A 26,571-nucleotide genomic window follows, 5' to 3' on the forward strand; every position below is an offset into this window, starting at 1 on the left:
GGCGGTGATGGTCCGTAACCGACATCAAGCGGCTACAGTCAGCACAGGCTTTAAAACCAGGCATCCTACCGGCACCGGAGTCGAGACAAGATCAAAAAGGATCGAAAAAGTTAGTCAAAAAATGACTAAAGGGGTAGCTCTCCCGGATTTGCGCTTACTGGCGCGGAAAAAAGAAGAACTGACGTCAGCGCGCGAGGGCGGCGTCTAAGTACTCCGACGACGTCATTTCGGCGCACGACGCCGACGACGGACGCGGAGCCGCAGACGACGCCTAGCGACGCGCAAGGGGTATTGCTGACGAAAAATCTTCCGGATCCAGTCTGACGCCTGGGGATATTCTAAGGTGAGGAATCTAACTAACGTGTTTCTTTCAGATGTTAAAAACTCAGGATCCCCTGGAGCCACCCTTTACCTTCTTGCGACCGTCTAAGAGACTGCGGGAGCAGAAAAAGGCTTACGCCATACCTCCAATACAGGGTCAATAATGGCCTCATTAAAGGGCAACAAAGGCTCCGATACTGTAGTGGGTGAATGCAGCACCTCAGTCAGAATATTTGATCTGAACTCCGTAGTTGGCAACTGAAGATCTAGCAGCTCCGCAGCCTTCCTGATGACCGCATGATACGGAGCCACATCTTTTGAGGGTTCATCTGAAGGTGGAGTGATTTCCCACTCAGGAGACAAATCCAGTCCACTAGCCTCCTTAAGCTCCTCAAACACCTCATCAGACTCAACCAGCTCTCCCTCTTCAGCTTCTTCCAAAAGGTACCTCCTTTCATCCACCACTCTCTGTGCTTCCCTTCTGGATCGAATCCGCACAAGCGGCATCGGCGGCGCCGTGTTCGAATCCGACGGCGCCGGCACCGGCGTCGAACGTGGATCCGCAGGAGCAGCCGGCGTCGAACCAGGTCAAGCCGGCGCCGGTGAAGATGGAAGCGGCGTCGACGTCCTTGGCGCCGGTAGATGCCAAGACGGCGTCGCTGGAAAAAACGGCATGAAAGGGGCCTGTGGATAGACTTGCGGCACCCCCAAATTAAACGCCATTGGACCCGCAAGTGCACCAGTGGTGTACATGGCTCTAGTGAATACCCCGTACATAGCATTTAAATAATGCGAGGTGTCCTGACCTGGTCCAGGAAACGCAAGGTACCAGTCAGGCATCACCGGACTCGGGCCAACCAGCGCCGACGGTGGAATAAGCGGCGTCGCAGGCTCACCGGGGACTTGAAGATCCTCAGGCGGAGACGAGGCCGGAGATGAAACCGGCGTCGGGGATGGCATCGGAACCGGAGATGTAGCCGGAGCCGGCGAAGTCACAGGAGAAGGACCAGGAGAATCCGGGACTGGTGAAGGAGACACGGATTCCTTTCGGCGTCGAGCCGGCGACTTCGGAGTCGAACTCTTATCAGAGTGATGATGAGAAGAATACCTCCTTTTCTTCTTATGCTTCTTGGTTCGCGAAGCATGCCCCGAAGTCGACTTCGACGCCGACCTAGACCGTGACCTCGATCTCGACTTCCTTCTTCCTCTCTTTTCCTTTTTCATCTTAGAGATGAAGAGCTTCGCCTCCCTTTCTTTTAGAGCTTTGGAGCTCATCTTGCGACAGCAAGAGCAACCATCCACATCATGGTCGGATGAGAGACACCAAACACAGTCGTCATGTGGATCTGTGATCAACATGTGTTTGCCACATTCCCGACAGGGCTTGAAACCCGACTTCTTCGTCGACATCTTCTTCGAAGAGAAACAGGGAAACCCAGAAGAAAAACAAAGTAACAGTAAAGCTACCAAAAGCAATTCCCGAAATCCGTTGGCGTCGACGGCGCGGAAAAAAGGGAACTGACGTCATCACGCCGACGAGGTCTTCTTATGGAGCCGGTGACGTCAGCGGAGTCGCGAGCGGAGCCGTGTCTCTGTGACGTCGTCTTCGACGTCATCGGTGTGGACTGCTAAAAAGTTTCCGAACGTTGGCGCAGGGGAGGAATCCACTGGCAGATGTATCCATCAGAATACTAAATTGACGTTCATTTAAAGGGATGTGCTGGTCGGGACCAATGGGTCCCTTTCTAGGGGTGGGTACACCTCCTACTATGCCACCGTCCAGTGGGAGGGGGGCATGAGCCTCTTCACCTTGCCTCCCCCAACTAAGGGGTGGAGTTGGTAAAGGGCGGCATTATAGAACTGTGAGTCTCCTGAGGCGGAAGCCGGGAGTGAATCCTACGCTTTTTAAAAAAAGTTGATTTTGTGTTTTTAACTAAGATCTACTCACCCCTGCTCTTGAACAGCGTTCTCAGCGCTGCAACGACTCCTTCATCGCCATCACAGAGGGCGAGGCGCGTCCTGAGACACGCCCCCTCAGCTGGCCACGCCCCCGTGACGCCCTCCCTCTTAGGTATAATTCATGTGCCTCGCCAGGAAGCGCAGCGGACGGGCGCAGCGGGCGCGCCGTCTGCGCGCCGAAGGCGCGCCAAAGGCAAGCCCGTCTGGGCCCGTCCGGGCCTGGACCGGGCCCAGGGCCTGTCCCCCTGTCCATGCTGCTGATTCCGCACGTATGTGCTGGACTAACTCCCAACTCCACTCTCTTAATCCTTCCCTCTGTACGGCCACTTCCTCCTGTAACCCTATCCATCTTGAATCAGCTCCATTTCACTGCCCTCAATGCAACTTCACTCTCCCGCCCTTCCTTTCCCATTCACTACCTTATCCCATGCCGCAGCTCTCAACTCCTAATCATCGGACACTGAAAGCAGGCTTAGTCAACTGCCGGTCTCTCCCCCGTCATGCCAACGACATCTGGTTGTTGATTTCCTCCGAGGAGTGGGACATTTTATTCCTCACTGAGTCTTGGATGACTGACTCCTCTTCTCCGGACATCTATTTAGCCATTCCATCAGGCTATGACATAAAATGTGTTAATCGCTCAGGGGGAAAATCGGGAGGCGGATTAGCAATTATCTTTAAATCTTATTTTCAGCTGACCATTACCAAACTCACCAACATTGGTATCATTGAAGCCCTCTATTTCTCAGTTTCCGATTCCGCGGCTGTTATTCTTGCTGGATCCCTAGTTTACAACCCCCCCTCGGCGGCTTCCCTTTCTCTTACCGCTCTCACTCACCAGTTAGCTGATCTAGCCTTGAAACATCAATACTTTTTAACTCTAGGTGATTTTAACCTTCATGTCGATAATTCCCTCTGCTCAAAAGCGAATAATTTACTGGAAATCATGGAAAGCCTTAATTTTACTCAACTTGTCACTGGTTCTACTCATGTGGCGGGTCACACCCTGGACCTTATTTTCGCTAATTTCCCCGCTATCACCCTCTCCCCCTCCCTTCCGCTTACCTGGTCCGATCATTACCTTATCCCTTTTTCTATGGCCTTAGACCGTAAACCTATCCCTCCTGTGCCCAGGAAAGAGCTGCGAAGGAAGTGGCACAAAGTCACTTGCGCTTCCCTGGACCCGATCTTTCATTTCCAGACGGACCATCTATCCCCGGATATCGACTCTAATATCGCCAAGCTCAACTCCGCCCTCATCAACGCTATTGACCACATTGCCCCCCAGAAACTCATCACTTCCACTAGATGCCGTCCTTCCGCTCCCTGGTTCTCCACCTCCCTCCGCGAGGAAAAAAGTAGCTGTAAAGCACTCGAACGGAAGTGGAGACTAAATTACGATCTGGAAGCTAAGCTTGCCTATAAGACGGCCTTGAAAAAATTTCTCAAACATAAAAAAACAGCCATGAAAGATCACTTCTCGCTCCAAATTTCCAAAGCCAAAAACTCTTCAAAAACTCTCTTCTCCATCGTTAAAGATTTCATTACCCCTCCGGCCAGGACCACTCAGGTCTTAGCTAGCCAGAAACTATGTGAAGGACTCTCGGACTTTTTCCTCGATAAGATCGATAGACTCTGCGTTTCCTTCCCTAAAGGGCCAATGCCTCGGCCTCCCTCTACCGATCCCCCTACCTCTCCGTCCCTCCTTGCCTTCGATAAACTTGCCCAGGAGGATGCTATCAGACTACTCATTCATTGCAAGTCTGGTGCACCCTCTGACCCCGTTCCGGCCAAAATTATGGGTGATCTGGCCCCCTTGCTAGCCGACCCTTTCCTCTCCGTCTGGAATGCCTCTCTGCACCATGGCTTTTTCCCTACCACCTGGAAGGAAGCTTTGGTGATCCCAATTCTAAAAAAGGCAGATGCCGATCCCACTGTTTTCTCCAACTACCGCCCTATTTCCCTCCTCCCCAAACCTGCTAAGGTTTTGGAAAAAGCCGTGCAGTTGCAACTCTCGGAGTACTTGGAGAACAACTTACTACTGCACGACTCGCAATCTGGATTTCGGGCGGGATACAGTACGGAGACGGCTCTGCTGGAGGTCTCGGAGACCATTCGGGAGTGCGTGGACAGAGGCGAGGAGGCCATGTTGGTCCTCCTCGACCTGTCCGCGGCATTCGATACGGTATCCCACTCCATCCTCCTTGACCGACTACGGCTTATGGGCATTGGCGGCACTGCCATCAGTTGGATCGAGTCCTTCCTCTCTGGAAGAAGTCAAAGGGTGCTGTTGCGACCTTTCAGATCGGAGGAAAAACCCTTATCTTGCGGTGTGCCACAGGGCTCGGCCCTCAGCCCTCTGTTTTTCAACATATATCTTGCCCCTCTGGCCGGCGTGGTGGAGTCCTACGGAGTCAGGGTGGTCTCTTATGCTGATGATACTCAGCTTGTGTTCTCCTTTAGAGGCCACTCTGACTCCGCGTTCTCTAACTTCCGCCGGTGCCTTAACAACATCAGTGATTGGATGTCTGAAAACCATCTAAGACTCAACGCAGACAAAACAGAGGTGCTGTTTTTTAACCAGAAAAATTCCATCCCCTCCTCCTGGTGGTGGCCCACGGCGCTCGATCCTGCTCCCTTTCCCGTCCACTCGGCCCGTAACCTGGGCTTCCATTTCAATGACTCCCTATCATGTAAGACTCAGATTCAAAAAGTGACCTCTGCCTGCTTCCTGAAGCTACGCATGATCAGGAAAATCCTCCCCTACCTCCCTTTGGATTCCCGCCGGACAGTTACCCACGCTCTCATCACGTCCCACCTGGACTATGCCAATAGCCTCTATGCCGGAGCTCCCCAATACCTGATTGACCGGCTGCAGATTGTCCAGAATGCGGCGGCGAGGCTGATTGGCAATATTTCTTATCGTCAGTCAGTTGCCGCATATCGTAAGGAACTGCACTGGCTACCTGTGGCCAGCCGTATTCAGTTTAAAATCCTCACTCTGACTCATCGAGCCATTAATGATCGCGGACCAAACTACCTAAAAAAACGAGTTTCAATATCCCGGTCCATCAGATCCCTGAGATCCAATGACCTACGCCTTCTGATCTCTCCCCGCTTTAGACTATCCAGAATGGGTGGCAGAGGATTCAGTGTCATTGCTGCAAAACTATGGAACTCTCTGCCAGTCGATCTCAGATTCTGCCCTTCCGAATCTATCTTTCGGGCCAGACTCAAAACCTGGCTCTTTTCCAGACTCTGATTTTTCATGCCGCTTTCCCTGTTGCGCCTTCTTTCCCCTCTAAGACTCAGGTTCTAGCGCCGGGACACCCCTTCGGGGGTAGCTGTGCGCTTTATAAACTACATAAATAAATAAATAAATAAATAAATAGCTCTGTTTCAATTGTCCTGCCCAAAGTGGGGGCCAGAACCGGTGGACGCCAGTTGCAGGGGGCAGCAAATAGCAGGGACAGCTTACAAAAGTGGCAGGCCTTTAAAGCTTCCCCTTTCGCGGACCCAACCCAACCTGGTGGAGGAGGCATGACATCTCTACCGAGGATCGGCTTCGTTTATGGAGCGGAGGCTCTCTACCCAGGGGTCCAAAAACATGTCTGGTGGTGGCAAATGGAAGCTTTTTCAGGAACCACACCAGGGATGGCCGTTTTTCAGGGGGCATCTCTAAGATGCCCTCTGTGTGCTTCTTACATTAAATCCTACACAGGCATCAGTGTGGGTTTAATGTGCTGAGAAGTTTGCTACCAAACTTCCCAGGTTTTAGTAAAAAGCCATTATCGAGCTGTGGAGTTCGTAATGACCAACTGTAAGACCACATACTTTTTGATGGCTTTACTACACTTACAATGTCTAAGAATGGACTTAGACAATGTAGGGGTACAGGGCTTATGCCACTGTACCCTCACCTGGGGGCTAGTGCACCCTGCTAGAGGGGTGACATACCTCGGCCCCAGGCAGTGAGTTTCAGGCATGGAAAACAGGGATGTGTGCCATGTTGACTCTTCACATTTCTTTTCACCAAAAAACTCAGCCAGCAGTGTGTGGGTGTTAAGGTACAGGACCTCTAAAGGTAGCACAATAGGTGCTGTAGTTCTTAGAGGCCTTTCCAGGTCGCAGTGCCCTTGGTACCCATGGTGACTTTTACAAGGGGCTCACCTGTGGCTAGAGATGTGCCAATTGTGAGTACAAAGGTACAGCTTTGAAAAAGAACACAGGCCCTGAGAACCTGATTGGCAGCGAACCAGGGCACACCAAATCAAAGTGCATCATATGTCAGGCAAAACGTGTGTGTGGGGGGGGGGGGGGGGGCACTCAAAAAGGAGCACTTTCCTACAGTGGTGAAGCAGAGAAAGAACAACTCCCAAAAGAATAAGAAAAATCTGTCACAGTCAACTGTATCAACATCTACCTTCTCCACAGCAAGTGCCCTAATAACTAACTTCTACCATGAAGAGTGTTTCAACATTAAGTGCTCTCCCTAAATGTAGTTCAATGTCAGTAAACTTGGGAGTTGTGCTAAAGAACTTCCTTGATAGATGAAGTCCTTTCTTCGGCATCCTTCCTGCCACAGAGCTGCTCTTTGACAGCCAGGACATCAGTGTCAAACATTTTTCGATGTTTACAATATCACTCATAATATCAAATGGTGTTCTTGCGAGAGGTGGAAATGACCTGAGCGGAGAGGATGACTATGCTTCTTCCTTGACCTTCATATTTGAAAGCCTTTACTTGGCAAGCGCATGCACACAGCTGAAGGAGCACCATTGATGGGCAGCCTGTGATATTTCTTTATCTGGCCAGAGATTTTGCAACTACATCCTCAAGTGAATTCTGTAAAATGTATTTATGGCTATTCTGGTCATCTTCTGACAAAATGTGCACTTATTAAGCAAATGTGAGAAGGGTAAGCAGCCTTTTTTTTCTCCCACAGAACAGCCACTTAACAAAATGTGAAGGTATACTGTGCAAAATCCCTTCAGAGTTGAAAGAATTAAGGGAATAAGCTTCAAACATGTTTAAGACATCAAATTATTTTGTCTAAATGATGCAGCTTTGGTCTCATAGCGACTTCAAGGGATTCCATCTACAGTGGCCTCTTTTTGTCAGATACCCCTGATAAATTCTACAGCAAAATGACAGAAAGGTCTCCAATTGGGAAATGCAAGGTTTGTGACCTCCAGCTTCTAGGAACTTCTTGTTGCATTTTATGTACTAAATGAAGATATTCATAAATCACATGCAGCAGAGGCAGGCACAGCTATTTTATTTACCTTTCATCACTAGCCAATCAAAGAAAAACAGGAATCTATAACCAATCACTTAGTAAAAGCCAGAGTAAGAACAAAGTATGGCTGGAGAAATAAAAGTGGCAGAGCAGTCAATGCTAAACCTGCTGTCTAAGAGATAGCACAAACAAAAACTGGGGAATTTAATTGGAAACCAAAAAGGTAGGGGAGGAGCCAGGATACACAGAGGAAAGCTGGTGCTCCCCTTTTAAAAAGCTTTTTATTTCTCAATTCTGGAAATTCTCAAACAGATGGAAAAGAGGACCAAGCAGGACTAGTACACCCGATATCAAATTTGACCCTGGTATAGTGAAGCTGGATCAAGAAATGCAAGGTGGGAGATGCTCAATAAATTATGGAAAATCATTAAAATATGTATGTAAAACATAGGGATATTCCTGTATACTTTACTACTTACTTGTAATATTGTTTCTGTAATGCACTCATCTCTATTCTCAAAATCTGTTCTACTTTAGCAGGTAAAGATTTTTCCACATCTTTCTTAACTCTTCGTAATAGGAATGGCTCAAGTTCCCTGTGAAGACTTGCATAACCATACTCTCTTCCTTTCCCGTGTTCTTCTTCAAAATGTTCCCAGGAAGAAAACCTAAGAATATACATAAAGTAGATTGTGAAAAAAAAATTATATAAACATAACGCTTTAATTTCTTTCTGAAGTAAATTTATACATAAACAAAGGGCAGTTTCTTGATCACATAAGGTATACCTTTAGCAAGAACACACCACAGATTTAACTGGCTATGTCCACCAAATACTAAGCATGGGATTCTTAAGGAGCAAGCTATTTATTTGCAACAAAAGTGTCTAATCAACAGTCTTATTTTTGTAAGTGAGGGTGAAGATTTACCCTTCACCTGCAAGTTGGAAAACTACATGCTTCACAAAGACTGTTGAAGTTGTGCTTCATCAAACCCCTATTTTCTGCAGCCAGGAACAATTTGGATGGGATTTCAGGTTTGAGGGAATTGTTTTCAATACTGTTACCAAGGCTATTTTACGCCCTGAGAGGTTGCAGGGCTGCCAACTGGCACCTGTACTCCCATTAATCTCTACTGCACTCATAGCAGCACAGTCAGAATGTAACTCGGAAGTCAGCACTTAGCAATGAGACATTAGGGGCACTCTTCACCATGAACTGCAACACAAGCGTTCCCCACTTTCATGCAGGGAATCTTTTTCAATATGATTTTCTTTAACTAACATTTACAATTTGGGAAGCGAGTCCAGGAAAATGGTCACCCATGCGCTCGTCAGCAGCAGATTAGACTACAGCAGCGCACTCGATGCCGACACAATCCAAAAACTCCTAAAGAAACTGCAGAAGAAATAAGTTACTTACCTGTAACTGTAGTTCTCCAGTATTGAAAGCGTTCATAGATTCACATGCTTGAATCATTCCCCGTCGTCATGATGGGAGTCCCCGGTACTTAAAATAGTAGAAGCAAAGTGGTAGTAGACTTAAATAGTCATAATACACTACTAGGTATAGACCAAAGAAGGTCTAGGCCTCTTATTTTAATAACCTATCTTAGTCCTTATAAAGAAAAGGAGCACATTTTTGCCTCAATTAATCAACACTAATCACCCTCTAGAACACTCCTGAAGGAAGCTCAGAACCTCATATTTTCAAGCACAAGTGCTATATACAACCTGTTGAGACATGTAAGGTGAGATTCCCTCAGGGGAGGAGGGTGGGTTGCATGTGAATCTATGAAAGCTTCCAATATTGGAGAACTACAGTTACAAGTAAGTTAATTATTTCTTACTCCAATATTGGAACTTTCATAGATTTACATGCTTGAATCAGAGTAGCAAGCAGTTTGGTAGCACATTTACCATAGTTTTGACCCTTAACGGGAATCTAACAGTGTAATCAACAAACAGTATAAAAGATATAACCATAATGTTAACAGTCAAGGAAAAAACTGCCAAAGGCATTCAAGCCGACAATAAATTTACCATATTGAAATGTGATACAGTTGAAAACAGGTAGGAGGGTAGACAGGGGTGGCTCACCTTAATGGAATAGATGGCGAAGTACTGCCTGACCCACTGCTATATCATTGAGAACTGCTGAGTCCAAAGAGTAGTGTAGGGTGAAAAGGTATCTATTCTTCCACGTTGCTAAAGCTGTAGCTGTTGCCACTGACCTTGTAGAATGTGCTCGGACCCTAGCAGACAGAGGTCGGCCAGCCTTTTGATGACAGAATTGTATTGCACTTATAATCAACCTGGAAATACTCTGTTTGGGGAGTGGGAAATCTTTTCTTGATGCACTGTAGGCCACAAACAGTTGAGAGGTCTTACGGAAAGATTTTGTGTTCTCTACATAAAACTTCAGGCAACGTTTGACGTACAATAAATGCAAAGCTCTCTCAGCCGATCTCGTTGGGTTCGGGAAGAATTTCTTAAGAACCACTGGTTCATTGAGGTGAAAATCAGATGGCACCTTTAGAATGAAATTTGCATTTGTTCGAGGCAGAACCCCATCGGATCTGAATTGCAAGAAAGGTTCCTTTATTACAAAAGCTTGTATTTCACTGACCCTTCTGGCTGAGGTCAAAGCAAGTAACAAAGACAACTTCCAAGATAGGAATGTGATTTCTGCAGTGTGAATTGGTTCAAAAGCGTTTTTCATTAACTGTGAAAGAACCATGTTCAGTTGCCAGGTCGGTGGTGGAGGTCTGACTACTGGAAACACTGGAAAGAGCCCTTTGAGAAACCCTTCAATTTTCTAGAAGACCATAATGGATAATACAATGATCTTCTGTACCGTGAAATGGCCGCAAACTGAACCTTAACAGAACTATGCACCAAACCTGATTTTGCAAGAAGTAGAAGGTAAGGTAGGAATATGCTACTTACCAGTATGCATCTGTTCTTAGCATGTAGAGCTGCAGAGCCACACACTAAGGATAAGATCGCCATCTGGTGTTGGGCTCGGATGATTGCAGGTTGTTGTTGTCTTCGAAGAAGTCTTTGGTCACGAGATTGGTGACTCCTCCCCTGGACAACAGTGCGCATGGGCATCCACTCCACCCTCAGATTGTTTTTCGCCATGATGGGAAATGATGGTGTGTAAGAAGTAAAGAGAAAGGATGTCCATGTGTAGTGTCTAATTAAGACAAAGCTGGAACGGATACAGGTCCCGGGGAGGCGGATGGGCGTGTGAGGCTCTGCAGCTCTACATGCCAAGAACAGATGCATACTGGTAAGTAACATATTCCGTTCGAGGCATATGAGCTGCAGATCACACACCAAGGATCGACTATATAGCAGTGTCTCCCCTAGCGGTGGTCACCTGTATCCGTTGCAGCAGTTTGGAATAGAGTTTTTAGGACAGCTTGGCCTACTGAAGCCTGTTGTTTGGATTGCACATCAACACAGTAATGCTTAGTGAAGGTGTGTGTAGTAGACCATGTGGCTGCTTTGCAAATGTCTTCTAAGGGGATGTTCCCTAAGAATGCCATAGAGGCCCCTATTTTACGCATGGAGTGCGCCCTAGGGGGAACGGTAAGAGTACGTTTAGCTTTTTGGTAACATATTTGGATACATTTGACTATCCATCTGGCGATACCCGATTTGGAAATAGGGATGCCTTTATGTGGTGGAGCGAAAGCAACAAACAGTTGCTTGGTTTTCCGAAAAGGTTTGGTTCTGTCAATGTAATACAGCAAGGCTCTTTTAACATCTAAGGTATGAAGTGCCCTCTCGGCTACTGAGTCTGGATTAGGGAAGAAGACTGGCAGTTCCACTGACTGGTTTAGATGGAAAGGGGAAATGACCTTAGGAAGGAATTTTGGATTCGTCCTAAGAACCACTTTGTTCCGATGTAGTTGTAGGAAGGGTTCTTCGAGAGTTAAGGCTTGTATTTAACTTACTCTTCGCAGGGATGTGATTGCGATGAGGAAAGCCACTTTCTACATTTGGAACTGCAGTTCGCATTTGTGCATTGGTTCAAATGGGGGACCCATGAGCCTTGTTAGAACAATATAAAGGTTCCACACCGGGGAAGGTGGTAACCTTGGAGGAATAATTCTTTTAAGACCCTCCATAAATGCTTTAATCTTTAATGGCTGGTACCTTAAAGAGGGACAGGTGTTGTCTATTTTGCAAATAGGCTGCTAATGCCGCTAGATGTAGACGTATAGAGGAATACGCTAAATTGCATCTTTGCAAGTGTAATAAATAGCAAATGATGTTTTGGATGGAAGCATCCAGTGGTTGTATGTTATTGTTAGCGCAGTAAATGGCAAATCGTTTCCATTTTGCAGCATAGCATGCCCTAGTAGTAGGTCTCCTGGCTTCTTTAATGATATTCATACAGTCTGGAGGAAGGTTGAGGTACCCGAACTCTAAGACTTCAGGAGCCAGATTGCCAAGTTCAGTGTTTGAGGATCTGGGTGTCTGATTTCTCCATGGTTCTGGGTTAAGAGATCCGGGGAGAGATGCAGTTTTTGATGTGGAACTAGCGATAGTTCCAAAAGTGTGGTGAACCAGGGTTGACGTGCCCAAGTGGGAGCCACTAGGATGAGTGTCAGCGACTGTTGTTTCAGTTTGCGTACCACAAATGGAATGAGTGGGAGGGGCGGAAAAGCGTACGCAAATCTGCCTGACCAGTTCATCCATATTGCATTGCCCTTTGATCGTGGGTGTGGGAACCTGGCGGCGAAGGTTGGGCATTTTGCGTTTTCTTGTGTGGCGAACAGGTCTATGTCTGGTTGTCCCCACTTTTGGAAGAATGGGAGTAAGACTTTGGGGTGTAGTTCCCATTCGTGTATCTGCTGTGTGTGGCGACTTAAAAGGTCGGCCACCTGGTTCTGAACCCCTGGGAGGTGTTCTGCTAGCAGATAGATGTTTCGGGGAATTGCCCATCTCCAAATTTGTTGCGCCAGTTGGGACAGTTGTAGAGAATGTGTCCCTCCTTGTTTCTGTATGTAATACATTGTGGTCATGTTGTCTGTGCGGATGAGGACAGTTTTGTTTTGTAGATGCAATTGGACGGATTTCAGTGCTAGGAACACCGCTAGAAGTTCTAGGTGATTGATGTGGAACTGTTTTTGTTGAGTGGTCCACCTTCCCTGAGTGGTGTGTTGAAGGAGGTGGGCCGCCCTTTGGACAGGTTGATGGTGTTCCACCACTTCAGTGAGCGAAGTGAGCGGCTGTCCACCAACACCAGATCGGTAAGTTGTCCGTGGGCCTGATTCCACTGTTGTGCTAGACATTCCTGTAAGGGACGCATTTGAAGGCGTGCGTAGGGTACTATGGAGATGCATGACGCCATCATGCCTAAGAGTTGAATGAACACTCTTGCGGGGAGAGAGTGTTGTGTTTGAAATTTTTTGATGAGACTTTGTATGTTGGCTATCCTGGCTATGCTGGGATCAGCTACGGTTTTGGCTGTGTCTATGGTGGCTCCCAGGTATTGTTGTACTTGGGAGGGTTGTAGTTGAGATTTGGGATAGTTGATGGTAAATCCCAATTTGAGTAGGGTTTGAATAGTGTGGTGAGTGTGGAGAACGCATGTGTCTAGAGTATTGGCTTTTATGAGCCAATCGTCCAGATAGGGGAAGACATGGATTTTTGGTCTCCTGAGAAATGCTGCCACAACTGCCAAGCATTTGGTGAACACCCTGGGTGCAGTTGTTACTCCAAATGGGAGAACTGTAAACTGATAGTGCTGACCGTCTACCACGAATCGTAGATACTTCCTGTGAGCGGGATGCATAGGGATGTGAAAATATGCGTCCTTGAGGTCTAATGTGGCAAGGAAGTCTCCTTGTTGAAGTAATGGAAGGACCTGTTGGAGAGTGATCATGTGGAAATGATCCGATTGTATGTACTGGTTTAGGAGTCTGAGGTCCAGTATGGGTCTTAAAGTTTTGTCCTTTTTGGGAATGAGGAAGTATAGGGAATATACTCCTGTGCCCTGATGTTGTAGTGGAACAGGTTCTATTGCGTGTTTTTGAAGCAAAGACTGTATTTCTTGTTTGAGGAGTGTGAGGTGGTGAGACGTCATGGGACGGTGCCTGGGTGGTATGTTTGGGGGTGGGTTTATGAGTTCGAGGCAGTAGCCAGATTGGATAATTTGTCTTACCCACCTGTCTGTAGTGATGGTATTCCAGACAGGTAGGAACTGTTGAAGTCTGCCCCCGACCGGAGTGGAATGGTCTGGGGGGAGTGGTGGCAAGTCACTGTTTGGTGGCTGTAGAGGTGCGGGTGTTGTTGTTGTTGCCCCGTCCTCGGCCTTTAGTATTGTTTCCCCGATAACCTCCTCTAAAATATCCTCTGTTAGGGGATGTTTGACCTGATGCCTTGAAGGTGGAAGAGTTGTCTGTTCCCACATTTTTGGAAGCTCCTCTATAAAAGGAGCGACGAAAGGAGCCTCTGGGTTGAGTAGACTGCAATGCTCCCATAGATTTGGCAGTCTCATTATCTTTCTTCATTTTTTCTAGGGCAGTGTCTACTGCAGGGCCAAATAGTTGCTCCTGATTAAAGGGTTGAGCAAGAATGGTGGTTTGGACCTCCGGCTTGAAGCCGGAAATGCGCAGCCATGCGTGGCGTCTAAGCAATACGCTTGTGTTGACTGCCCTAGAGGCGGTGTCCGCTGCGTCTAATGCACATTTAATGGAGGCATTGGATATTAGTTTGCCTTCTTGGATGAGGTCAGTGGCCTGTGTTTTGAATGGTTCAGGCAGGTGTTGCAAAAGATCCTCTAGTTGATCATAATGGGCTCTATCATAACGAGCCAATAGGGCTTGTGTATTTGCGATACGCCAGTGGTTAGCCGCTTGAGCGGCAACCCTTTTGCCGGAAGCCTCCAGGAGTTTAGACTCTTTGTCTGGGGGTGGCGTGTCTCCGGTTGTTTGGGAGTTCGCCCGTTTTCTGGCATTTGATACGACTAGTGGGTCTAGGGGGAGTTGCGCCTTGATGTACGCAGGATCTTGTGACGCCGGTCTATATTTTTTTTCTATTCTGGGGTTGAGAACCCTGGCCCTGACAGGGTCTTTAAAAACCTCATTGGCATGCTTTATCACTCCCTTAATTATGGGTAGAATGTGGACTGTTTTCTGGGATTGCTCAAAAGTGTCGAGTAGAAAATCCTCCTCAGGAGTGTCGGTGTGCATGGTGACACCATGAAACGATGTTGCTCTGTTTATAAGCTTACCGAACCCTAAATGGTCATCAGGAGGGGAGGGTTTTGAGGGGTATGGAGTGGGGTCAGGCATATCAGCCATAGGGTAAGTCCAGTCATCTACTGGTGCTGTGTCCGGGAGTGTAAAGGGATCAGTAGGATCAGTGGGATAAGTAAAGAAATCTGGGTCTCCCCCTCCCCCTAAATCATCATCATCCTGTGGAGGTGGTGTGTGAGAAGGAGATGGCAGAGGTGAAGGCGGTGGGGATGGGGGGGATGGAATAGGAGGTAATGTAGGAGAGGAAGGACGTATGGGTGAAGTGGCACAGTCCTTCTTCTTTGGAGGTGCTGGGGGAGGTGTTGTGTCCAGCTTCCTTTTCTTGTAGGGCACCGCTGTGACATGTCCAGTTTTCGGATTTATGTAAATCCGTTTTTGCTTAGGATCAGGCCGAAAGAGTTCCTCACTGTCCGAAGGCGGCTTTGGCGCCAACTTTTTTGGTTCTTTATGGACTTGTTTTGGCACCGAGGACGTTTTGGGTGCCGAAGAACTTTTCGGTTCCGGTGGAGATGTCTGTGCCGAGTGACGTTTCGGGGCCGATGGAGATTTCGGTCTCGGAGCCCGCTTCGGTGTCGAAGGTATTATAGGCACAATGACATGAGGTTTGCTCGAGCCACCTGCAGGCTTACTTTTCTTCGGAGCCGGGCCCGAGGGCGGGGCTTCTGAAGATGTTTTTGGATCGCGACTGGGCCCAGCTGGCAGAGTCTTGACCAATGTCTTTTTTGGTGGTGTTGGGGTAGGGGGGCTGGTACTCACAGGCTGCCCCGGATCTGAATCGTCGGCCTCGGACACGATCTGGAGATCTTCGGAGTCATCGTCAGGGACATCTTGTGCAAAGATGTCTTCTGGTTCTGGAACCGGCTTGGCCATGATATGGCGTCGAGCTCTTCGGTCCCGGATAGTTTTCTTCGAACAGAATGCGGCGCAGGCTGGACAGCTGGATTTGTTGTGGTCTGGTGAAAGGCACAAATTACAGACCTCGTGGTGATCGCTATGAGGGAACTTTGCTCCACATTGGGGGCATTTTTTAAAAGGTGTCCTTTCCATCAGCCGCGTCCGAAGTCGGTCCGATATGGTTTTCGACGTCGAGTTTTCAAATTTGAGAGTTGTAGTGATTGCTATAAGTTGGAGCGGAAAAAAGTTCATCCGAACCCAATGGCGGAAAAAAACAATCTGTGGATGGAGTGGATGCCCATGCGCACTGTTGTCCAGGGGAGGAGTCACCAATCTCGTGACCAAAGGCTTCTTCCGAAGACAACAACAACCTGCAATCATCCGAGCCCAACACCAGATGGCAATCTTATCCTTAGTGTGTGATCTGCAGCTCATATGCCTCGAACAGATCTGTTCTGGAGAGGAAGACAGAAGCGCTTCCACTTGAGGAGATAAGTCTTATTGCTACTGTCCGCCCTTGCTTTGGCTAGGATATGGCTGCATTCACTAGAAATGTTCAAATCGCTGAATTCATTGTATTCAGGAGCCAAGCTGACAAATGCAGGCTCTTGAGGTCTGGGTGTAGTATCTGTCCCTGGTTCAAAGTCAGGAGATCTGGAATCAATGGAAGTCTGAAATATGGGACTTGCGATAGGAGAAGCATTTCCATGTACCAGTGTTGACGTGGCCATGCCGGAGTGATAAGAATCAGTTTGTATGGCAGGACTTTAATCTTTCTCAGGACTCTTGTAAGAAGAGGAATGGGGGAAAAGCGTAAGCAAAGACGCCGGACCATGCAATTGAAAAGGCATTCCCCCATGACCCCTTTTGGGGATGCCAACTTGCATAGTACCAGCATTTTCTGTTCTGGGGAGTTGCAAATAGGTACAAGCTCGGTGCTCACCAGCGTAGGAATATGTTCTACAGGGTCTGGTGGTGCAGCTCCCATTCGTGACACGATGTCAATCTGCTTAACGTGTGCGCAATTGTGTTCTGCCGCCCTGGAACATGTTCCGCTCAAAGGAAGATTCCGTGGTCTATGGCCCATTCCCACAATGGGCTAACTTTGAGAGAAGGAGAGATTTTGTGACCCCTTGCTTTTTTACATAGTGCATCGTTGTTGTACTCTATGTTCGGACTAGCACTGATGAATTCTGTATCCTGGGCAGAAACACCTGGAGGGCCAGATACACAGCTTTCAACTTAAATTTTTTTATGTGAAATTGAGTTTGAGCTTCATGCCATTTTCCACTTACTTTGAGCTCTTGAAGGTAAGCTTCCCATCCTTCTTAGGACGCATCTGTTGTGATCACTAGTGGTGCGGCCTCCTGATGCAGAGACATCCCTGCTGACAAATGATCTGTGTCTAACCACCACTCCAGGGCCTTCACCATACGAGGTGTTACTCTGACCAGGTCGTCGAATGAGCCTACCGGCTGTACCCACTATCTGTCCAGTTGATCCTGAAATGGGAGCATACTGAGACGACAAACGGAATGAGTGGTATGCACAACGTCATCGTCACTAAAAGTGATTTGAAAAGTCGGAAAAAAGTTACTTTTTACCTTTTGATGGAATTTGCCAGAACAAGGAGTCGTTACCGACGCTCCTCTGCCGGGTGTGCTTTTAAGCTGACCATGTCCAGTATTGCTCCTACGACGACAATCTTGGGTGACTGATTCCGATTGGATTTTGGCTGATTTATAGTCAGACCCAAGCTTCTGAAAAGATCTGTGCAGGCCTCTGTGGACTTTCTCGCTTCTCACTCAGACGGGGCTTTGATAAGCCAGTCGTCCAGATATGGGAAGACTTGATGTTTTTGCTGTCTGAGTAAGGCTGCAGTCAGAGCGAGACACTTTGTAAAGATCCTGGGCGCCGGTTTGAGACCAAATGGGAGCACCCTGAACTGGTAGTGGCATCCGGCTACCACAAATCTTAGGTACTTTCTGGGTTTTGGGTGAATCAGTACATGGAAATAGGCGTCTTGGAGGTGTAATGTTGTCATGAAATTGTGCTGGTTCAGGAGCTTTAGTACTTCTTGTAATGTGTTACGTGTATTTCGATCGGACACAACACAATGGCTTGTCTTTGCAAATCCAAGATATTTGTTATATACCTGGTGGCAAAGATCGAAAGCCCTGCTGTGAAATATTGCCAGGGATGGATCCACTTGAACGTGTCTTTGTGTCTGTATAGCTATTTTAGAACTGTAAATCCATTTTTTTTTTTTTTAACACAACTTGTTTTAGGCAGGGCTTCAAAACCAAAACTTGATAAAAATGTTCTACTTATGTACTATGGGACAATGTGTATTTGTATTTTGTTTTATGCTGTTTCTATGATCATGCTATTGGTCGATTAATAAACTACTACTACTTCTTGTAATGTTATCATTCTGAAAGATTGTTTTTTCAGATATAGATTGAGCTTTCGAAGGTCCACAATTGGTTTCCACTGCCTTAACTTCTGTTTGATTAAGAACAAACATGAGTAGAAACCTGTGCCCCTGCTTGAGAGATTTTCTCTATCGCCCCTTTGTACAACATGATCTTCAACTCCTGTTGAAGAGCCTTGGGGTGTTTGTGGTGGGAGACTTGAGGGGGAATTGTAGGCGGTGTTTGAGTAAATTCTAGAGTGTGTCCAAATTGAACTAGGCGCAGAACCCATTGGTCTGGAGTAATAGCTTGCCACTGGTTAAGGAAGTGTGAAATGTTGCCTCCCTGACGAGAAGGATGAGAAACGAATGGCTGGTGACCGGAGATTTGGAGACGGAGATGCATGATTGGCGGCAGCTAGTATCCTTGCCAGCCCTTGACGTCTTTCCTCTATTTGCTCTGACGTAGGATGTCTGAGGCGGTTGTCTTTGTTGGAACTGAGGGCTGTATGACTGACGTGGAAGAATACGCTGGGTAACGATACTGCTGGTAATCTCGTCCATAGGAAGGTTGACCTCTACCCTTTGACCTTAGAAAGGGCAGTTTCCAGAACTGCAGCGTCCCCAAAGACTTGCCAGTGTCTGTGTTTGCCTTGATGGTTTTAAGAGCTTCCTCTACATGGCTACCAAAAAAAGCCTCTCCATCGTATGGAAGGTGCAATATCTTGTTCTAGACCTCAGGGCAAAAGGAGAAGGCCTTCAGCCAGCCTGGTCTCCTTATGACTGCTGAACCAGCTAATTGTCTGAAGCCTCTTACAGCAACATCCACTGCAGTCTCTATAATCTCGTTTGATGATCTTTCCCCTTCATGCAATATCTTTTTAGCATCTTGTGGCAATTGATCAATATAGGAAGCAATGTCCAACCCAATTTGGCGATCATGGTGCCCTAACACCGCCAAGGATTTTGCTGCCTTTAGTGTGAGAGCAGACATTGATGAGAATCTTTTCCCAATAGAATCTAAACGTCTGCCCTCTTTGTCCAGAGGCGAAGTAAGGGGTACTGTAGGATTCTTCGAGCGGCACTGAGTGGCCTGCATTACTACGGAGTCCGGTTTTGAGTGTCCTGTGAGGCACGCTGGGGCATCCTCAGTCGTTTTATACCTTTTATCTAGACATGGGAGTACTGCTGGCACAGATGCTGGGTTCTTCATAATTCTAACCCCTTCTTCCCAAATATAATCAATTATGGGAATAGACCTAACTGATTTAAGAAAAGGTTCCTTAAAGTCACATAGAAAGCAGTCCGCTTGTTTGGAATACATTGGAATCGCAGCACACTCCAACAGATTGTAAAATCACCCAATATCCTCAGGTGGGAAATCTACCGGAGGAGGAACAGGTGAAGCTGGTGAAGACATCCTGTAGTCATCCCATTCAGAAGCTGTAACATGAAGTACCCCTCCTCGTCAGAAGAAACTGGTTCCTGGAGAGGAACTGATTAAAGAGTTGTTCGCATTGAAAGGACCGTAGGAGCTCTAACTCTCACTGGAGATGTCACCTGAGGAGAAGGAGGCATAATAGACGGGTCCGAAGGAGGGAAGCGCTGTCTGTAGTCTTGTAGCATAAACTGGAAATCATTCAATAATGCTGACGGCATTGTGACCATCTCCTCATGGTACTGATGATGTTGTTCAGGCTCGGTAAAATAGGCTTGACCATAGTAGTAGTGTTCTTCCTCATCCTCATTATCGTCAGGTTGGTATTTGATGTGTAATTCTGAAGGGCTATATACATCCCCAAAGGGGCTTTCATCTTCATCCCCTTCCTCAGACTCTCCCTCCTCCAAAGAGAGGAGTAATTTTACTGGGTGAGGTGTGTTCAGGTGTGATTTCCGATGCCAGAATCTTTTTTCGAGAAGTCAGTTTCAAAGATGCAATCTTCGTCGACGATTGCGTCTACAGATGCATCAACGATTGTGACGACAACAGCGTCTTCACTTCTACAGCCTTGACTGTGCTTGCAGTAGGCGATGTCGTCGACGATGATGACTTCGACGCCGGTGACTTCAATTTTGTCAATGCCACTGTGTCCGACGACGGTGAAACACTCATCAATGGTGATGACCTCGCTGACCTTGGTTGCGTCGTCAGCTTTTCCGTCGACGGTGAGCCCGTCGACGATATCTTCTTCGACATAGTGAGTTTTGACAACGAGAACTTTATCGGCAGTGCGTCAGGCTCCTTGTGAGATATCAAGGGAATGGTTGATGAAACTGGACCTCGTGTTGACGATGTAAGGATAGTTGACGACGATGACACAGGCATAGAACATGTAGTCAACGTGCCAGAAATACATCCTATTGTCGTCGACGGAGCTGAAGTACTTTTCCTTATTGACTGAAAACTTTGACAGACTTTCAGAAGTAGGTTTTTTGAAAGGCAGATTAAGTTCTGTAGGAGGTGTTTTTGGTTCAGTCACAGTCCTTGGCTGTTCTTTCTTATGAGATCCTTTGCGCTCAGAAAGACTCATGAGAAGACTTCTTGGCGCAATCTTTAGAAGGTTCTCTATCAGACTGCAATGACTCTCTTGCCCTTTTTGAAGATGCAGACTGGCCACTCTCGGCGTCTGACACAGGGTCTGATCTAGTTTTTAAATTTTGAAGCCAGATGAGAAGACGTCCTTCTCTGTCTGAGGGTTTTATTAGAAAAAGTACAGCAAATCTTGCATTCAGATGCCTTATGAGATGGATATAGCAAGTAAATGCAATTCTTGTGGGGATCATCCACATAAAGTCTTTTATTCAGGCAAGTGGCCGATTCTCTGAAGAGAGCCTTCTTAGCCTTGTCAGACATAGTCCAAATATACTGGGACCCACAAAAGCAGTAAGATATTAAGAAATATATATAAAACAGTACTTCCCTGTTGAAAAATTCCAAAATTGTCATTCATGATGAGAAAAAACTGAGCAGAGCTCAGAGGAGACTCCCTAGCACAACGTGCAGTAGAAAATCTGAGGTTCTGAGCCTCCTTTAGGAGTGTTCTAAAGGGTGATTAGTGTTGATTAGTTGTGGCAAAAATGTGGTCCTTTTCTTTATAAGGACAAGGATAGGTTGTTAAACTAAGAGGCCTAAGCCTTCTTTGGTCCATACCTATTAGTGCAATATGACTATTTAAGTCTACTACTACTACTACTATTTTAAGTAAAGGGGACTCCCATCATGACAGGGAATAATTCAAGCCTGTGAATCTATGAAAGTTCCAATACTGGAGTAACATCTAGAACGCCTCCGTCAGACTCATCCTGAACTTCCCCCGCCGCAGCCACATCACCGGCCAACTGAGTGACCTCCACTAGCTTCCTATCAACAAAAGAATAACCTTCAAAATCCTCACACATGCCTACAAAGCCCTCCACTACGCTGGACCTGCATACCCCAAACAGCTGGAGAAAGATTGTTTTCCTACCTCGCTCCAAAGACCTGGAACTCCCTGCCTCTGCATCTTACGCAATCGCTGTCGTAATTCAGGAAGTACCTCAAGACATGGCTCTTCGGCTGAAACCCCCCCTAACCCCACTCCTTCCCCCGATCCTAACAGATAAGTTGTCGTGCTTTACAAGTTACGTGATTGTGTCTTCCATTTTTTTTTATTTTTTATTTTAACATCTGTTTATTGGGTTTTCTGTCACATTTATGATGCAGAATAAGTACTTTCATAATCGTGTTATCAGATAACATAGGTTATTTCCCACAATAAATGTATGGATTTGCGTATCTGTGCCTCAAAGAAGAGTGTATTCGGATATTTCATACTATTTGCTTGGGTTTGGATTTTAGTATATAGCATCAATTGCTCGTTGGTTTGACAGCAATGTCCATGTTCCAAGTCCGAACAATGTGTTATGCATGTATAAACCAGTAAGCAGATAAGTCCACTAACAGTTGCAAACATTTGTCAGAGTAAAAATTGAGCGATGCAACAATTAGTCCCCCCTGAATATTGACCCCTCTCTCCACGCCCCAGGCACCACCCACAATGTTTGATGATTGCAATGATTATGTATTATTTATCCATTAATTTATTTGTACATTTACGCCCTGTAGGAAGCTGGCTCAGTATATACTATACCAAAGTGAAGTATTGTGTGCACAAAGTCCAGTGGATCCCTGTAATAGCACCCTCTTTCTTGCATGGTATGCCCCCACTTTTTGCTGAATTGCTGATGTTCTTTGACGGAGTGTGCCCTAGGCTCCTGCTAATCAGGTACCCAGGGCCTATGTTCCTTCCCTAAAACTGCATTGAAGCATAAAACCCAATTGGCATCTCTGGCCACATGTAAGCCCATGGTAAATGGTACCACAGGTAACCAGGGCACTGACCAGAGAAGGCCTCTAAGGGCTGCAGCACTTATTGTGCCACCCTTAGAGGCCCTGTACCCTGACACACACACTGCCTTTGCAGTCTGCGTATCTTGGTGCAGAACAAAGTGAAGAGTCGCATTGGCACACATCCCTGTGAGCCATTCCCACAAACCACTGCCCGAGCATACATCAGTCACCCCTCTAGCTGGGTGCCCTATACCAGAAGTGAGGGTACAGGTGCATGAGCCCTGTAACCCTATAGTGCCCAAGTCCATAAGAGTATATGCTGCTGGGAGTTTGTCATTAAGAACTCCACAACACCATAATGGCTACACTGAAGACTGGGAAGTTTGGTATCAAACTTCTCAGCACATTAAACCCACACTGTTGCCAGTGTGGGATTTAATGTAAAATGCACAACAGAGGGCATCTTTGAGAAGCCCCCTGAAACTCAACCAACTTCTAGTGACCTGACCGAGTGGCTGCCTAGGCTGCCACCACCAGACATGTTTCTGGACCCTTGGGTCAAAAGCTACTGCTCTCGGGGGCCTGAAACAATGCACATCCTGGGACAAGGTGCCAAGCCTACTCCCCCGTGATGGGCAGGGTTCACGAAGGAGAAGCTTCGAAGGCATGCCACCTGTGTGAGCCTCTCCAGACCATTTGCTGCTTTCAGCAACTGGTCCCCATTGGTTCTACCCTCGACTTTGGGCGGGAGAACCAGCAGGAAAAACAAGCGAGGTAGAGAGGTGTGCCCACCTCTGCCAACTCCACCCCTCAGGTGGGGGAGGCAAGGTGAAGCACAACATCGAGTCACCGCCATCTTTAAGATGTGGGGACCCAGCCAACCAGGGGCAGGCTCCTGCCCCTCCCACAGGAGAGTGGCAGAATAGGGGGGTACCAACCCCAGGGAAGGAACCCATGGGTCCTTGCCCTTTAACTACCTGTAACACCACTAAATTTAGTATTTAGGGGCACCCTGAAACTTGTTTCCTCAGATCCAGAAATAACAAGAAAAGAAGATAAGAAGAAGGGCCGAAGAGCCATGCAGAGCTAACAAGAGGACGGCGCCCACTGACTTTTCCCCAGCCCTACAGGTCTGTCTCTCCTCGAACCTGCTCCTGCGAAATCCTGGTGTGTCCTGCAGCCAGAAACCTTAAAATCTGCCTGCCTTCACTCCAAAAACTGAATCTCCCATGAACACCGGACTTGTTCAAACTGCAGCTCCTGACACCAGCCGGAGACCGTGAATCCAGCCCACTCTGCACCAGCCGAACCCGGCCCGAGCGGAAAAACACCACGAGGTGGTCACCCCGGCGATCCTGACCCGAGATCTGGCGACCCCTGACCTGCCTCAAGCTGAAACCTGCATCCTAAATCCAGAAGGCCCCCCCAACCGCGACCAGGAGCTGGTAAGAAGAGATCCGACCCCAAAAGGCACCCCTGCACCCAACGTCCCATAGCCTTGTGTGCCCAATCCGACGGCGCCTAGCCAGCCCTTAACTTCCCAACTTACCTCTCCAAGTGGTGGTTACACCCAGACGTCCTTCGTCTCCCAGCCTGCAGTGCTTTTGCAAACCGGAGGTTCTCCATAGAAAACAACAGGGTGCCAGACGTCGAAAAGCGCTCTGCACCCGGCCCCCCCCAAGTGCCGCTGAGGGTGCACCTTTTGTGCTACTTTGTTTACCCATTTGCCCTGACCTTAACCTAGGAGCTTTGCTCCCACAACTCAGTGGCCTGCTTGCCAGCAGCCATCAACCGGAGGCTCCCTATCCCCCATTGGATAACATTGGGCCTCAACACTCAGCACCCAGCCGCCCTAGTGCCACTGAGGGTGCAACAACAATGCATCACTGACCCTGGGGGACCCCTGAGTCTAACCCCAGAAACTTAACACCCACAGTCAATTACTTACCTGAGAACTGTTAACCTGTTTTCCCTCCATAGGATAACATTGACACTTTTTCTCCAAAAAGCTTTTAAATGTGGAGTTTTGAAATCTAAAAATATTCTTTAAGAATCGCACAAGTAACCAAAACGTGTTTACTTACTTGTTTGCAGGATATGTCCCAGTGCTGAATCTAGGTATCCAGTACTGAGTTAGAAAAGTAACGTGAAAAGTAACTTACCTGCAATTTACTGTAAAAGCCTATTCATTTCAATGTACTGTATTTGCTAAGCATTGCAACCTACTGCACCACTGTAAATCAAACAAAGTACAATTCCTATTGCATTTTCAAACTGTTCTATATCCAGTAACATATTACAGAAAAGTATTTAATGCTTACCTGTGCCAGGATTGTTTGGTTCTAAACATAAACAACAGTATATTTTTTATACAAAAACAATTGGCATAGAGTTCAATTCTTGAGTGCGTAAATTCATTTGCGGACTGAGTGTGTACATCAAATGCTTAACACTGTCCTCTGATACTGCCTTACTGCTTGACCCGTCTACCACAAAAAGAGAGTAAGGTTTTATCTAACTAACGTTTGCCTACCTCTGGGGACACTTGGACTCTATACACACAATACCTCATTTTGGTGTAGTATATATAGAGCCAGTTTCTTACAATCCCCAAATGTAGGCAGATGTAAAGTTATATAGCACCTCACTATCTATTTGTGGTAGTGTGGTCGAGCACTAAGGAAGTATCAGAGGACAGTGTTAAGCATTTGTTGTACCCACACAATCAGCAAATGATTTCACACACTCAGACTGAACTTCAGACCAATTGGTTTTGTATAAAAATATTCTTTTAGTTATTTTATTTACTAGAACCAAGCAAGCCTGGCACAGATAAGTTGAAAAATACTTTGCAGTAAATATACAGTTTGAAATGCAATTGTAAATGTACTTTGAAATGGTTACAGTTTAAATTACTGGTAATGCAATACTGTGAAATGATGTACAGATACTTGGTATCGATTTTGCAATAAGAATTACAGGTAAGTTACTTTTAAGATAACTTTTTCAACTCCGTGTGATATGCCTCGATATCACACCGGGACATTTCCTAGAGAAAAGGTAAGTAAAGTCAGTTTTGCACGATTGCTATTTTTCAGGTTTCCATACAAATCAACTCCACACTTAAAACATTATTCAGAGAAAACCAGTTAATAGGTTGGAATGGAGTGAAATGAAGTTAACGGTTACCAGGTAAATAATAGGTCTTTGGAGTTGAGCTTCTAGGGTTAGAACAAAGGTTCCCCCTGGGTCAAGGATGCACTCTTGTTACACCCTCACCGGCACTAGGGGGGCCGGGTGCAGAGTGCTGAGGCCCAATATTATCCAATGGGGGGGTAGGGGGCCACCGGTTGGTGGCTGTTGGCTAGCAGGCAGGCCACTCTACTGTGGAAGTAAAGCTCCTGGACTTTAGTTCAGGGCAAATGGGGAAACAAATTAGCACCAAAGGTGCACCCTCAGCGGCACTAGGGCGGACGGGTGCAGAGTGTTGTTTAGACATCGGGCGCCCTGTTGGTTTCAAAGGGGAACCTCTGGTTTGCAAAGGCACTGCAGGCTCGGGGACGAAGGTCTTCTGGGTGCGACCACCACTTCGAGAGGTAAGTTGGGAAGTTAGGGGTTGGCTAGGCACCATCTGTTTGGGCACACAGGGCCGTGGGGCGTCAGGTGGAGGGGTGCCTTTTGGGGGTCGGATCTTCTTACCAGCTCCTGGTCACGGTTAGGGGGGGGCCTTCTGGATTTAGGCTGCAGGCGTCAGCTGGAGGCAGGCCAGGGGTCACCGGATCTCAGGTCAGGATCGCTGGGGTGACCTCCTCGTGGTGTTTGCCCAATCGAGCTCGGGCCTTGGACGGCGGATGCCGAGTGGGGCGGATCTGCGGTGTCCGGCCGAAGCCAGAGGTTGCAGATGAACAAATCAGGGGTTAACGGGAGACAACGTCTTTGTAGTTGAAGGCAGGCAGGTCCACTGAGGTTTTCGAGGTTGCTGGCTGCAGGACACACCAGATTTCACAGGAGCAGGTTTGAGGTGGAGACAGGCAGGTAGGGCTGGGGCCAAGTCAGTGGGTGTCTTCCTCTTGTTAGTTGCTGCATGGGTGTTGGGTCCTCCTCCTTGTTGCTGGTTCTTGTCTGAGGTAGCAAAGTTCA

At 47.2% G+C, this 26,571-nt stretch overlaps 1 protein-coding gene across 3 annotated transcripts in view; it reads right to left on the reverse strand.

Moving 5' to 3' along the window:
• CHD1 (chromodomain helicase DNA binding protein 1) overlaps positions 1–26,571 on the reverse strand; it is a 1,484,343-nt gene that overhangs the window by 1,027,003 nt on the left and 430,769 nt on the right. For all 3 annotated transcript variants that reach the window (XM_085632544.1, XM_085632543.1, XM_085632545.1), the window contains one exon: positions 7,999–8,187. In XM_085632544.1, the coding sequence (XP_085488670.1) occupies positions 7,999–8,187 (189 nt within the window). The remainder of the gene's footprint in view (positions 1–7,998; positions 8,188–26,571) is intronic.

Source organism: Triturus cristatus, chromosome 2_1, assembly GCF_964204655.1.
Source record: "Triturus cristatus chromosome 2_1, aTriCri1.1, whole genome shotgun sequence".
Classification (NCBI taxonomy): domain Eukaryota; kingdom Metazoa; phylum Chordata; class Amphibia; order Caudata; family Salamandridae; genus Triturus; species Triturus cristatus.